This window comes from Plutella xylostella, chromosome 28 (genome assembly GCF_932276165.1).
Source record: "Plutella xylostella chromosome 28, ilPluXylo3.1, whole genome shotgun sequence".
Lineage (NCBI taxonomy): Eukaryota > Metazoa > Arthropoda > Insecta > Lepidoptera > Plutellidae > Plutella > Plutella xylostella.
Genome location: NC_064008.1, coordinates 4,207,199 through 4,221,708, shown reverse-complemented (window position 1 = coordinate 4,221,708; position 14,510 = coordinate 4,207,199). Strand labels below are relative to the sequence as shown.

Sequence of the window (14,510 nt, the reverse complement as noted above, 5' to 3'; positions counted from 1 at the left end):
GTAAAAAACTCTTCAAAGACTCTCGCCACCTCGTCATTTGATGTTATTATGTCATTGCCTACCTTTAAAGATAAATTAGTCTCGCGTGTTCGATTCTTCCCCGTTTCGTTATTAATAATATTCCAAATGGCCTTAGATTTGTTAGCCGAGTCTTTACTCGTAATCTTGTTATTATTAAAAATTGTCTTCGCACAGTGACAGACACATTTGTACATTTTGCTATATTTCTTCACATAAGATTGAAAGTCAGGGCGGAGTATGAATGTTTTCATCTCATACAGATCATATAATGTCGCCCTGCTTTTGCGAATACCATCTGTAGCCCAGTCACAAAATTTAATTTTATTGTCTATCAAAACTTCCTTCGTTTCAAAATTACTCTCAAACTCATTTTACAGGCTCTGCCTAGTTTAGGGTCGGATGCCCGTGTGTGAGATGTCCTCACATATAAAAAATATATAAATATTTAGTGAGGTTTAAAAGAGCATAAGGTATTGCCATGTTTACATAATGATTAGAAATCCAATTATAGTAAAACGTTTCTGTCCATAACGTCTTGTGTACAACTTCATCTGCATTCCTCTAAGACCGTTCCAGTTCGAAGCAGTGTTGCCAGGAAAACGTTTTAAAAAGCTTAAAAAATATATTTTTATATATGATTTTTCTTATCGTGTCAATGATTGTATTGAGCATTACGAAGCAGGTGATATGTCTCTCTAAGAGACTCCTTTTGAGCAACCCCATAAATTTGGAGGAGTTGAACTTATGATTGTTTTCGTATTTTTTATGCAATTCAGGTCAAGATTTTTCGTAATTTTGTTCACGTTTAAAATATCCTTCTCAAACTCACATCAATGATTTAATGAATGTTTCGGCATGTCACATAACTAAGTCTAAATCCCTAGGTATTTATTATTATGGTGCTTATACACCGACGACCGAATGGCGTAGTGGTTAGTGACCCTGACTACTGAGCCGAAGGTCCCGGGTTCGATTCCCGGCTGGGGCAGATATTTGTTTAAACACAGATATTTGTTCTCGGGTCTTGGATGTGCCCGTAAAATGGCAATAGGTCCGCCCCCTATTACATTGGGACTAACATAACACTCTGGCGAAAAGTGGGTGCAGCAATGCACCTCTGCCTACCCCGCAAGGGAGTACATTAGTACAAGGCGTGAGTGTGTGTGTGTGTGGTGCTTATACACCTATACTTATGGCCTTTTCCCATGCTTTACTCTGTTTCTACAACGGTTTGGGGGTTCCCTACGAGTCTACGAAACTCATTTTTTCGAATATGCATACATCGACAACCTTAAACCGAAGTTTAAATAGTGCGATGGCTTGTTGCTTCGAAAGATTTTTTGTTCGACGCATCTTAACACCGAACATCTTACTACGGCATATTGTTTTTCCAACGTTTATTTGTGCGATGTAACGATACTTCGAAAAATTTTATACAACCGTCTAACAATTACAATTTCTTGTGGGTGCAACATATATATACAATGAAATTCATGAAAGTACAATAACAAATCTCAAAGAATCAAAATATAAAAAATCGAAAAGTCACGTTTAACATTTATACAAAATTATGTAAGTATATGTATGAATACATACATGGATAGGTACGATAACGAAAACTCAAACAAATCGAACATAATATCAATCCCCTCAAATTTATTACAGAAAAATGTATCTACAAAATTATCGATATATGTTTCATTGTAAGTATATATATATATATATATATATGTTGTAGCAAAGATGAAAGTGGTCGCAATAAACAACATTCTTCGTCGCCTGACCGGTAGAACTTGGGGGGCTCACCCGCATGTCCTACGAACCTCAGCCCTAGCCTTAAGTTACTCCGCGGCAGTATGGAACAACTCGGCTCACGCTGGGAAGGTGGACACCGCACTTAATGAGACCTGTCGGCTGGTTACAGGCTGCTTAAAACCAACTCCGACTGATAAGCTATACCTGCTCGCTGGAATAGCACCGCCAGCGGTTCGCAGACAGGCCGCTGCGGCTAAAGAGCGCTGGAAACAACTGAACGACTTGCGCAATCCTTTGTATGGTAATGTTCCAGTGCAGCAGCGCCTTAAATCACGCAGAAGCTTCGTCAAAACCGAACCGCTGACTAACGAGACAGCGCAGGAGTTCAGGTTGAGCCGCTGGAGAGCCGAAACTTCCCACTTGCGTCGGTTTGTCCAGCCAGCCGAGGAGCTGCCTGCTGGAGGGGGTGAAGAGTGGTCTGTATGGAAAAAACTAAACCGCCTCCGGGCTGGCGTTGCCCGGACGAAGGACAATTTAAGGCGATGGGATATGCTCCTAGCCAATGCCAGCACTCTATGCAGTTGCGGAAGCCTCCAGACTACGTCACACCTTATAGAGTGTCCTAATTCCCCAAAGTGCAGTCAAGGAGACCTGATGAAGGCCAATGATCTCGCAATAAGAGTAGTACAACACTGGAGGAAGTTAGCTTAGTGCATTTACACGATAGAAGAAAACCTACATGAAATTGGAACTGTTAGACGGTTGTATAAAAATTTTCGAAGTATCGTTACATCGAACAAATAAACGTTGGAGAAACAATATGCCGTAGTAAGATGTTCGGTGTTAAGATGCGTCGAACAAAAAATCCTTCGAAGCAACAAGCCATCGCACTATGAAAGCTTCGGTTTAAGGTTGTCGATGTATGCATATTCGAAAAAATGAGTTTCGAAGACTCGTAGGGAACCCGTTGTTTTTTGGACATGATTGTTTTTAGCGATTAGACTGTCATTTGTATCTTTATGTTATTTATATGTTATGTTTTATAGTTTGCAAATAAACATAGATTCAAGATCCAACATATATTATTACAAGATATTTTATTTGTGATATTTGTACAAAAAGAAGTTAAATAAAATAAAATATTTATTTGCATAAACACAGGTTAGTTACATCATAATTATTATTACTCATTTATGAATTTGACTTTACCATTTTGCACTGGCAACACCGGCGCACGGATCTCAATCTCTCTTGGAAGGATTCCAGCCGTCAGCGATTAACATTTGATGGTAATTTCCGCGATAGCAGAAGCGGCCGCGGATTAATTGCTCTTGCGATAGCAAAAACTATAACAGCTCTTGCTGTGGCCATTAAAAACAAGAGCTTTACAGTTATTTGGTAGGCAAATATTTATTTTCCTCTTGTCTGTTGAAATCTATGAAATGCACACTTCGGGACCACGGTGCTGATATCTGAAGGGCTACGGGGCGCACTTAAGACGTGACAAGAGTTTTGCATCGCGCTCACTCACATCGCGCAGCCTCAAAAGCGAGCGCGACGGAAAACTCTTGTCACGTCTTAATAGCGCCCTGTGCTACATGGCCTGGTTAAGGTCTTGGTCCGCTTTTCACTGTACATTTCATTATTTGGCGAGACAATTCCCATCAAAAACAATACTTGTCAAATCAATCATCAAAAACAATAATTAACACGTGTTTCCATGCGATGGCCGAGTCAATATTTTTATATAAAACATTAAATATTTTTAAGATTGAGATGCGTGCGTGGATAAGACATGGTATTACATGGATCTCACAACTTTTTACCGTAGAACAACTGAGTTACGAGACTTGGTTTTTTGACAAGTATTGTTTTTGATGGGATCTCATTTCTTTTTGTATTTTGTAGACAGTTCTACTTTTTTTTCTTTTCGGTACCTTCCAGGTACGTAGGTGCGTTGACTTAGTTTGGTAGGTACCTACCTACATAAATCGCAAACTTGAGGTAAGAATCAAGAATCTTTATTTTTGGCTACGTAATGTACGTAATGAATAAACGTTACTTTGATACTTCGTACTGCATCAAATTTCCCTAATTAAATTTCAACCTTAGTTTCCAATACACAAAGTTCATTGTACCTACATTAAGAAAATTTGACTATAAGTGGTAGCACTGGTAGCCTGATGTGCTTTGTCCGTAGGTAGGTAATCCATCGTTTGCGGATTTAATTTGCATGACGGGAAATTTTTGCTCCATTTCGCAGGGGCACTACCGTGCACCTATATTTACTTGGTGGGGGCACTGCCGTGCCCCCAGATATGAAGTAAATAAAATATATATATATATATATATATATATATGTATTTTATTTACTTCATGGATCTAAAGGTGATTTATTATATACAATGTGTTGATTTTCGAACCCGACAAACTTTAAGGGTAGATTGTACGACTAATTTAATCGAGAAAAAACCCCCCTATGTGGGGTCAAATCTCAATATTCTAGAAATAGCGGCCATTTTAAAGTTTTAGATAATTAGTTTTTTCTTCTTCTTCATTTTTTCTCAATGAAATTAGTCGTAGAATCTACCCTTAAAGTTTGTCGGGTTCGAAAAACAACACATTGTATATTCATAATTATTGGAGCAATGTAGATCCTAATGTGGATGATTACACACTGTGTAATACACAGGTGTCACTTCAGTATCACGAATACTTTTACTGCTATCAGTAATAACAGGACGTATTTATTATTTATCTACAGATTGTAATCTGTGATGTACATCAGCAGATAGCTATATAAAATTTCAATTAATAAAAATTTAAGTACATTCTAGACTAATCTTATCGGAGTAATGGTCAGGAAATAGGTTTTACCACGTTTTACGGATATATTTTTATATCATTAATATCATTCATCAACCAGACATTTTAAGATTTGCTTGACATGACCTTTCATCAAGTGATGCAATATGCAATACTCTATCCTCCTACCTACTACCTGTCTAGTTTCGTAGGTCCAGCGAGCCAGAGGGTCTCTCACCACGTTAGTCTGTGAGTGGTCTCTATATTTGTTAAGATTTTGGTGACCCTAACGTTAACTTTTTTTTGCATACATTGCCGGGCATACATTCCTACATATTCAATATCAATTAAAAAATATTTTATTCTTATGAAACATACGAACAAACTAAGGTACTTACACGCTTATGGGCCCCAAGCTTGGGTATATAGGTAGGTGCTTGTGGATTTAAATAGCTATATATACTACCTATATACTTTTTTGTCAAATTACGTCCTCAAAAACCCTGAGCGTTAGATTAGTCGAATTACCTAGCCTTCCTATATCCTATATACATTGTAGCTAATTTGTAAAAGGACTGAAACTGATTTGTAATCTAGAAATAACAATAAAAAGTGTTATGGACAAATGGCAGCGACTTATTTGTGTTTATCGCATCCGCATGATAAGGGGATGCAATATGTATCTACTTCCTTTCGTCTACACGCGTGTGATATAACTACGTCGAATGAATAATTGAATAATAAATAATTAATCCATTTAATTTCGATCACACAATTTACAAATAGTTAACAATACTGTGTAATATACATAGTACCACTAATACTAGCTATAGTTTGTTTAACATGAGCATAGTAGGATAAAAAGTACATAGTTAAGTTGATGAGATTTAGCCTGGAAAATAACATATTATTATTTCGTTAGAAAATGCATGACGATAATATGTATAATAAAATGTCTTGGGACAATAACATTACTACGGTAAGTATGATGAAGTGTGTATTTACACATACCTAGCCCAAATGTCTCTAATTCAAAATTTAAATTAGTATATCTCAAAAAGAAAACCACATAATATAAGTACTTATGTAAAACATAAATTAAGTACATAAACAATCAATTATTAAAAATCATCTTTAAATTCCTAAATAACGATAAATTAATAGACTGTTGATATTTAAAACTTAAAATAGATGTCGCGTTGGTTTCAATAACCTCCCCCGCAAACACCCTCCAAAGTACACCGAGAGGGGGGCAGGGTAGCTCCAACTTGGCTGTTTGATAATTCTCATTGGTTAGTTAAACCGACACTATTCCAGTTTTGAGATAACACTCAGTTTAAATGGTTTAGCTTTGAGTTGCGTTTTGTCAAAATGCAACTAGTTTTGCTATGTTTGGGTTTGTGTGTTTTGGTAATGGATTTGGCGGCTGCAAATTATACATTCACGTATGAAAGTAAGTACCTCAAACCTTTTGTGTAGCTTTTAATAATATTTTATGCATGCGTGTGCTGAGATAAACTTTTATCCAGAAATATTAATCAATATTCTGTAATGACCCATTTTCCACTGTGAAAGCTGGAAAGCGCGACAGAGTATAGTGGCAACCTGAGAGTTGCCTAATTGTCCAGTTGTGAATGCATGGTTGCTGATGATGATGATAATACGAAACCGACTTTAAACATTATTATGGTTATTACGACACGTTAAGCTGTGGGGTCCCGGTTGCTGTTTCGGCAGCTGTCGTTAAGCCTTGTCAGAGGCCTTCAGGCAGCTTGAAAACATCTGACTGTCGGGCTGTCCACTTACCCGACATCATCAGCTCTCAGCACAAGCAAGCATGTGTTGGGATCCACCAACCCGCACTAGGCCAGCGTTATGTACGAGGCCTAAACCCTTCCTTCAAATTAAATTTTTAAAAAAAGTATAGTAAGCCGAAAGAGGATGACTTAGGGGATAAAACTTTTATTCTAACACTCAATTAGCGTTATGGTTTCGTAACTGTTTTACTTACTTTACTATTCCCGTGACTTTTACTCTATAACGTCTCACTTTTATCTTCCCAGTGGCGTCCCGCTGCAAAGAGCACACCTGCCGCCACGGGTACAAGTACGAGACGTACTACCTGGCGGACGCGTCCAGCAGGCAGGCGGCGTTGCGCGAGGGAGTGGCGTTCGAGATGCACCTCGCGGTGCTGGCGGCCAGCAACGGACACATCCTGCTGTCATCTGTGCCGCAGCCTGAGACCGGGGACCCAGTTTATGAAATTGGTATTACCGCCTTACTATGAAAACTTAGACAGTGTTCAACAGATGTTTAGCGCTGTCAAATTAAGTTTTAAACAATCTAGTCTATGTTTTTATAGTCACAACTTAGACAGTGTTTAACAGATGTTTAGCGATATAAAACGCCTGAAAATTCTAATTTCGTTTAAAACACTTGTTAAACAATATTTTATGTTTCATTATAAAAACTTAGACAGTGTTTAACAGCTGTTTAGCGCTACATGTAACTATGTATGTAAGTATGTTCCGGAGATGGTACTACCTGGTGGACGCCTCTAGCAGGCAGGCGGCGTTGCGCGAGGGAGTGGCGTTCGAGATGCACCTCGCGGTGCTGGCGGCCAGCAACGGACCCATCCTGCTGTCGTCCGTGCCGCAGCCAGAGACCGGGGACCCGGTTTATGGAATTGGTAGGTATTACCACCTTATTATGAAAAGTTAGACAGTGTTTAACAGATGTTTAGAGCTGTCAAATTAAGTTTTAAACACTTGTTAAACAATGTAGTCTATTTTTTTATAGTCACAACTTAGACATTGTTTAACAGATGTTAACGATATAAAACGCCTTAAAATTCTGTCTAATTTCGTTTAAAACACTTGTTAAACAATCTAGTCTATGTTTTTATAGTCACAACTTAGACAGTGCTTAACAGATGTTTAGCGATATAAAACGCCTGAAAATTCTGTCTAATTTCGTTTAAAACACTTGTTAAACAATATTTAAGTTTTCATTATAAAAACTTAGACAGTGTTTAACAGATGTTTAGCGCTACATGTAACTATGTATGTAAGTATGTCCCGGAGCACGTGCTACCTGGCGGACGCCTCCAGCAGGCAGGCGGCGTTGCGCGAGGGAGTGGCGTTCGAGATGCACCTCGCGGTGCTGGCGGCCAGCAACGGACACATCCTGCTGTCGTCCGTGCCGCAGCCCGAGACCGGGGACCCGGTTTATGAAATTGGTATTTGAGTCTTACTATAGAAACTTAGACAGTGTTTATCAGATGTCAAGCGCCACTATCAAGCGCCTGAAAATTCTGTCAATTTGTGGTAATACAGTAACGGTCTTGCCACAAAAACTTAGACTACTAGATTGGTAATTTTAGTGTAGGTACTAGCTGTTTGCGCGAGCTTCGCTTCACTTTAAAAAAAACCCGTGGGAATTCCGCGATAAAAAGTATCCTATGTGTTAATCCAGGGTGTCAGCTAACTACAAACCAAATTTCGTTAAAATCGGTTCCGTTGGTTTTGTTTTGTTAACTCTTTGTACTTATTCAATAAATGACGATATGGCTAGAGACCTATCACGTGAGTTGAAATGTGTACACCTAACAGCGAGTTTATAAGATTTTGAGTAATTTTGGCTACCCCTCGTGATTTACAGCCGTGTGCATAAATTATGTATGTATGTAACTATATACCGAAGGAACTGAACTGATTCGAGTCACTATTTTAATTTATCTCATATTTGCTCCTCAGTGGTCGGTGGTGGCGGGAATAAGTTTACAGAATTGCGAAGAAACCTAAGAAGGAATTCGAAAGCCACAGCGAAGACGATGGGCATTCTGTCTCCCATCGAGTACCGAGCGTTTTACATCAGGATCGGAGAAGGTGAACTGCATTTTTTTATCATCATCATCATTATCACATTCACACAAATATTGTTTACCTTTTATTCCAGCAAAATTTTTTTTTAAATAAGTTTAAAAAAAAACAGATTGCTCCTCTCTTGCCCTCTCCCAATGAACTCCTGCCAGTAAAGAGGATAGGTTTATATACCACGTGACATCGTATTATTTTTATGTGTGGTCTCCAAAAACGTATCGATATCGGTCAAAATTCTACGAAGTCATTTAACAAATAAAAAATATTTTGAATCGGATCACCGGAAATATGTACATGTACACAGAAAGACTCTTTGAATTAAATAAGAAACATTTTATATGGAGAATTAAAATATATTTATTGTATTAGATTATTATCTAATTCTCTGAACTCGCATAAGACTTGGCAGACACATATAGGTACTAGTATACCTATATAATATATGACCACGTATTTATTTCGTTTTAAGGATACTACTATTCATTTTGAAGCTTATTAAAACATTTTCTTGGATCTAGCACAGCTTTGGTTATATTTTTATACGGTTGGCTTATTTTCCATAATGATGTCTGTAAAGTTTGTCTTTACTTATATCCAATATTATTTATATCAGAACCCTAAAGGCATTGATTTTGTAAGATACTCGTATTTCGGGTTTGTGAAATTTATTTTTATTCATCATACTTTTTCAATTTCTAGGTATTTTATTTACTAAGAACTAAACTTCCATTGTCTAAAAAATATTTTATTATAATAGCACTCAGTAAAATTTCTAGAAATTTGGCATGTACTCAAAAAACATCAGTGTAGGTACTTTTTATTCAATAAGTAAATACCTAAAGTTAAATCGCTAAATTGCATAATTTGTTTCAAACAATAAAATCTATATTGGGTACTTCATTAGGTCTTAAACAGTCATATACAGTGTGTATTTTTTTCAGATGGTCTTGTGGAATTTGGTAAAGAGGGAAACAAGACTGCCCTGCTCAGCTTCTTTGATACAGATCCGATTCCGATCAAATACTTCAGTTTCACCGCTTGGAACGGCGTGGAAGCAAAGTTCTTATACGATTGTCCTGTGGCTGGAGAAAATGGGTCTGAATGTGAGTAACGAATGATGGAATAGAAAAAACTAAATTCTAAATAGGTATGTCTAGAAAATCCGTGAAATATACATTTATTATATATTATATGCTATATAATATACCTATACTTATATCATATACCCACTTTTCACTGTACATTTGTAGTCACGTCACGTGATAGGTAGCGAGCCGTATCGCAGTTTTTGAATGTACAATTTACTTAATATTATCTGTCACTTTATATTGTCATCTGTCGACATTTAGTAAGTGGAACTATTTCGCTTGCTCGCGATTATAATACACTCTACATTTTCGTACTTTACAGTCCGTCCAAACTCGAAAGAGGTGGACATGAAGTTGTCCAACTCCGAACGACTGAAGAAGGCCCTCCTCCAAGACCGGCCGGTGGGGCTGGCCCCGGGGCCCGCGGTGCCGGTGAAGTTCGGAGTCAAGCTCACTACTGTCAGATACGACCCGTTTGAGACTAAACTGGATGCGGAGTTTGCTGCTGTTGCGGTAAGAATTTTTAAAGAGCTATGCTGAGTTGCGCTAACGGTCTCTTAGCAAACAAAAGCAAAGGAACTTAAAGCTAATGTCGAAGTTTTGACTTTATACGGACAAAAAGAGACAGACATAATTTTTTAATGCCGGCATTAGCATTAAATCTATGTCTGGGGAGTAAAGTGACAGATTTATAGTAGATACCATCACTATTAATATTCTTTTAATACATATACCACGATTGTACATACTGCTTACACAAATAGTTAAGATTTAAGGTGTAGAATTATTAAATTATCGGGTACCATTTTATTCCAGAGTTGGACAGATGAAAGTATGGCTTGGAATCCAGCAAAATTCAATGGCACCACCGAATTGAAATTCAGTCTTGGCCAAATATGGATACCCCAGTTTTCAGTATTCAAGTAAGTTAGCTTGTGTTAAGAGTTTAATTCTTAAATAACAAATTGCCAACTTGTGAGTAACTTTTCAAAAATATAGTTACACAGCGAGTAATGAAAACGAGAAACCACCACCATTTATAAAGAATTAATTGCTTCACGAATGAGAGCCGAGACCTTATCCATATACCACCACGACTCTACGCCACCACAACTCTTGTGATGCGATTAGGTATATGGTACGTTAACTGCCAGTTTCAATACTCTATCTATCGATAGCTGACAGTTACTTTCTTACGATTTTGACACATAAAAAGTTGCTTTCCGTCAAAATCGTTTGAAAATAACTTTCAAACTGGCAATAAAAAAATCTACTATTATCATACAGTTCCGCAGACATCGGTATGTTGGAACCTCGGAATGCGGACCAGATTACGATGCTGTACAGCGGAGAAGCCACACTGCACTTCCAGGCCAAGACCACCACCTGGTGCTCGTATGATGAAGACACTCTTAACAAGTAAGTACCTATAGATAGATATAGTACCTACTATTTATTTATTTGTACACAGCACATCACAACTCATGAAGTGACTCAACTCACATTCCAATGAAGGAAGAGTTTTAGGCCTAGTCCACTACGCTGGTCTAGTGCGGGTTGGTGGACCCCAACACAAGCAAGCTTGTGCTGTGAGAGCAGCAGCGAGTTCACAGGATCTTTAATTATATTTTTTTTTATAAACTGGCAGGAAGTGTTAGCAGAAATGCAGTTGTGCATAAATTATATTCTCTATTAAATTTTGTCAGAAATTCAAATTAAAATATTTTATATTATGTTTTAAAAAGGTGGCCTAGAGATAAATACGAATGCTTGATCATTCTGGAGCGCTGGAACGTCCATGAGATATTGGAGCTGGAGTATCTGAACCCTACGAGCGCTAAAATGAAAACTGTAAGTTATTTTCAATGAAAAACTCAAATAGTCTTTGGCCTTATGTAGGTATTTGTATTTTTATATTACCTAAGTAAATCGAATTAGACAAACTATTTACATAAGGTTCAGTTGTACAAATATAAGTTTATGATTGAAGTTCGAGAATTGTTGATTGCTATCGTAAAAAATTAAAACTCATGTCATGATGAATTTTAAAAAAATCAGCTGCTTACGTCATTTAAATCCGAGATAAAGTTTCTTAAATTTTTGATTTGGCAAACGATCCGTAACTCTTTACAGATCTATTATAAAAATTTACTGAAAGATATAATTTATTCCTACGGAACTACAATGTTTCCTATGAACTGCCATTTAAAGGGAGTTTCAGGAAAAACGCCAATTCCAAATTTAATGAAAATGCTTAAATGTTCGAAACTTGGGCTGAAAATATAAAACCTTTTATACCAGTTCACAGCAATGGACAACTTCCAAGAAAACGTATGGAAAGTGACGGGAAAACAAGGAGTACTCGACAAAGAGATGAGCATTTATAGAAATGAAATGTTCAACACAAACACGACTAAAAGCGATATGTACTTCATCACTCTGGGCCTGGAGCGACATGCTACTACTTACAATATAGTTTTTTATACACCGTTATTGGGTAAGATTCATAAAACCTTATCTATGTATTCTATGTATGTACATCTGTATTTTTTCGGCAATTCCGAGTTAGCTTGACTATGTAAGTCGATTTAAAAATTCTTCTTATATTATAAATTGAAAAGTTTTTATGGATATTTCTTTATCACAGGACAGCTGGACCCTTTTTTTATTAAATTAAGTATGTATGAAACTGACGCCGTAGCGTAACATATACTCAATACTCAATCTTTTATTGCATCCATATAGGATGCATATAGGCTAAATTTTATCCCGGATTTCTCAACAGGATAAAAGGATTTCTTAACAGGCTTTATGGCGAAGCTAAGCTAGCAAAAAAAGTAGGTAATTTCATAGTTTTGACACGTTTATTTTAACGTGGCATGCACCGTCTTAACTTTTATACCTAACTCAAATCACAACTAAATATAACTATAGTTCTCTTGGTTTTCAGTATTGATGACGTTTCTACTGCTGTCTTTCTGGACTGAGCCTCTGAAGATGTCTCGGGTTTGGTTCTACGCAGGGACGGCCACGCTCATCAGTATGGGACTATCTTATGTGGACTGCTTGATTCCTTGCCATTCTGTGCCTTCTATATGTGAGTTTATTTTATTACCTGCGATAAATTATGGGTAATACTCGTGTCTTCGCGAGCAATTAAAAAGTTGCATCTGCCATTGTGTCACTGGAACATTTTCATTAATTGCGAATTTATGTACTTTCTTACCCCTTCTTTCTCAATCACTCGATAATATTTATCTTTAAAAAATACTCAGCTTGTCATCCTTAATAACTTTGTATCGTGAATTTCCAAAAGATGTCTTGATCTTGTCATCATAGTAAAACACAACTATAAGTTTTCTACGCATTTTAGCGAACTCATACCGTTTTGTATTAGATTATTTAATAAGACTAGACCCTTTATTATCACTTTAATAAAACCTTCAATACCCATTCTCCTCTTCCAGTGGTCCTATACGTATGTCTCCTGGCTGGTGTGTCGGTAGCCTTAGTGCTGCATATCTGCATGATGACTCCGCTGGTGCAACCGGTATACAAGAGCCGCCCCGTGCAGTATCTGTTGACTTCTAAGGTGTTCAGAATGGTGTTTTGTTTGACCGCTTTAAAGGTACATGTGTTTTTAAATTTTATTATAGGATAATGTATGTATGAGGCGTCCGTAGTCGAGATAGATTCAGTGATCGTAACTGATCGTCGAACTGATCGTCAAGCAAGACGGCGCTTCCGTGTTTCGGACGGCACGTTAAGCCGTGGGTCCCGGTTGCTGATGCTTCGGCAGCAGTCGTGAAGCTGAGTCAGAGGCCTTCCGGGCAGCTTGAGAAATCTGACAGTCTAAACAACATCTAAAAAAAAAAAAAACACGCACTCAGGCTTGTACTAATGTACTCCCTTGCGGGGTAGGCAGAGGTGCATTGCTGCACCCACTTTTCGCCAGAGTGTATGTTAGTCCCAATGTAATAGGGGGCGGGCCTATTCCCATTTTACGGGCACATTCAAGACCCGAGAACAAATATCTGTGTTTAAACAAATATCTGCCCCAGCCGGGAATCGAACCCGGGACTATCGGCTCAGTAGTCAGGGTCACTAACCACTACGCCATTCGGTCGTCTCAATCATCGTAATCAACATCTCTCAGCACAAAATACTCCTATCTTTCACCCGTGTCAAAGTAAGCGTGTCCCGACTGTATAAATTCTTTGCTGGCGTCATCAAATACTAATTTAACAAACAAATTAAATATTTCACAGACCTGCAACACATACGAGTCAATAAACCGCGGTTTCGTAGCCCAAGAAGACGATGACTCAGGAGTACTCACTACTTCTAGAAGTAATGTAGAAGAGATGCAGTACGACAACCACTCAGTGGGCGAGAGAGAAGAGTGCGCGGAGGTTGTGGATAAGCTACTGTTCACAGTTTACTCTGTGCTTTTCGCGGTGTTGCTTGCTTTCCATTTTTAATGTAATGTTTGAAAGTCAAAAATTATTAATAATTAATATAATAAATTTATTTTTAACAAGCAACTTTTTTTAAAAAAAAACTAAAAAATATGAAAAACATAAAGAACAATCACATGGCCGTGCTAGAAAGAGGTAAAAGCGGTGACTAAGGCTGGCCATACACAGACAGCTTGAGCAGTTTGCCAGTGACCAACATACACGAACTGCTCGAGCAGTCAAATTCAACTGCTTCAAGCTGCCATTGATAACTGCTTGCAGCAGTTGTTATCAACTGCTCGACAAGTCCATTCAAATCAGTAGCGACATGGATTTTGAGGAGGAAGCGCTTCTGCTGCTTTTGCTCATACGACGACGACGCCGGCGTAAAAATAGAAAATTGTGGGTTCATACAATATTAGAAACACGAAATTATGAGGTAACTGCGCGAGACCAGTCGACAGCTCGAGCAGTCAGTGTATGCCTGGCGACTGCTTGACCGC

The 14,510-nt window shown here is 37.9% G+C and overlaps 1 protein-coding gene across 3 annotated transcripts; it reads left to right on the top strand.

Annotated features, from left to right (window-relative positions):
• The first annotated feature begins 5,871 nt into the window (after positions 1–5,871).
• LOC105383907 (5-hydroxytryptamine receptor 3A) lies at positions 5,872–14,053 on the top strand. 3 transcript variants are annotated; one of them, XM_038111261.2, is made up of 12 exons: positions 5,872–6,034; positions 6,645–6,848; positions 8,337–8,468; positions 9,404–9,565; positions 9,873–10,063; positions 10,367–10,473; positions 10,838–10,969; positions 11,296–11,401; positions 11,852–12,047; positions 12,501–12,647; positions 13,018–13,178; positions 13,819–14,053. In XM_038111261.2, the coding sequence occupies exons 1-12, from the start codon at positions 5,953–5,955 to the stop codon at positions 14,029–14,031; spliced, it is 1,833 nt and encodes a 610-aa protein (XP_037967189.2). In that variant the 5' UTR covers positions 5,872–5,952; the 3' UTR covers positions 14,032–14,053. The 3 variants fall into 3 exon arrangements, with proteins under 3 accessions (XP_037967189.2, XP_048487313.1, XP_048487312.1); XM_048631356.1 differs by lacking the exons at positions 5,872–6,034; positions 6,645–6,848 and adding an exon at positions 7,651–7,819 and having other exon boundaries at positions 12,501–12,590; positions 13,819–14,052; XM_048631355.1 differs by lacking the exons at positions 5,872–6,034; positions 6,645–6,848 and adding an exon at positions 7,651–7,819 and having other exon boundaries at positions 13,819–14,052.
• Positions 14,054–14,510: the final 457 nt, after the last annotated feature.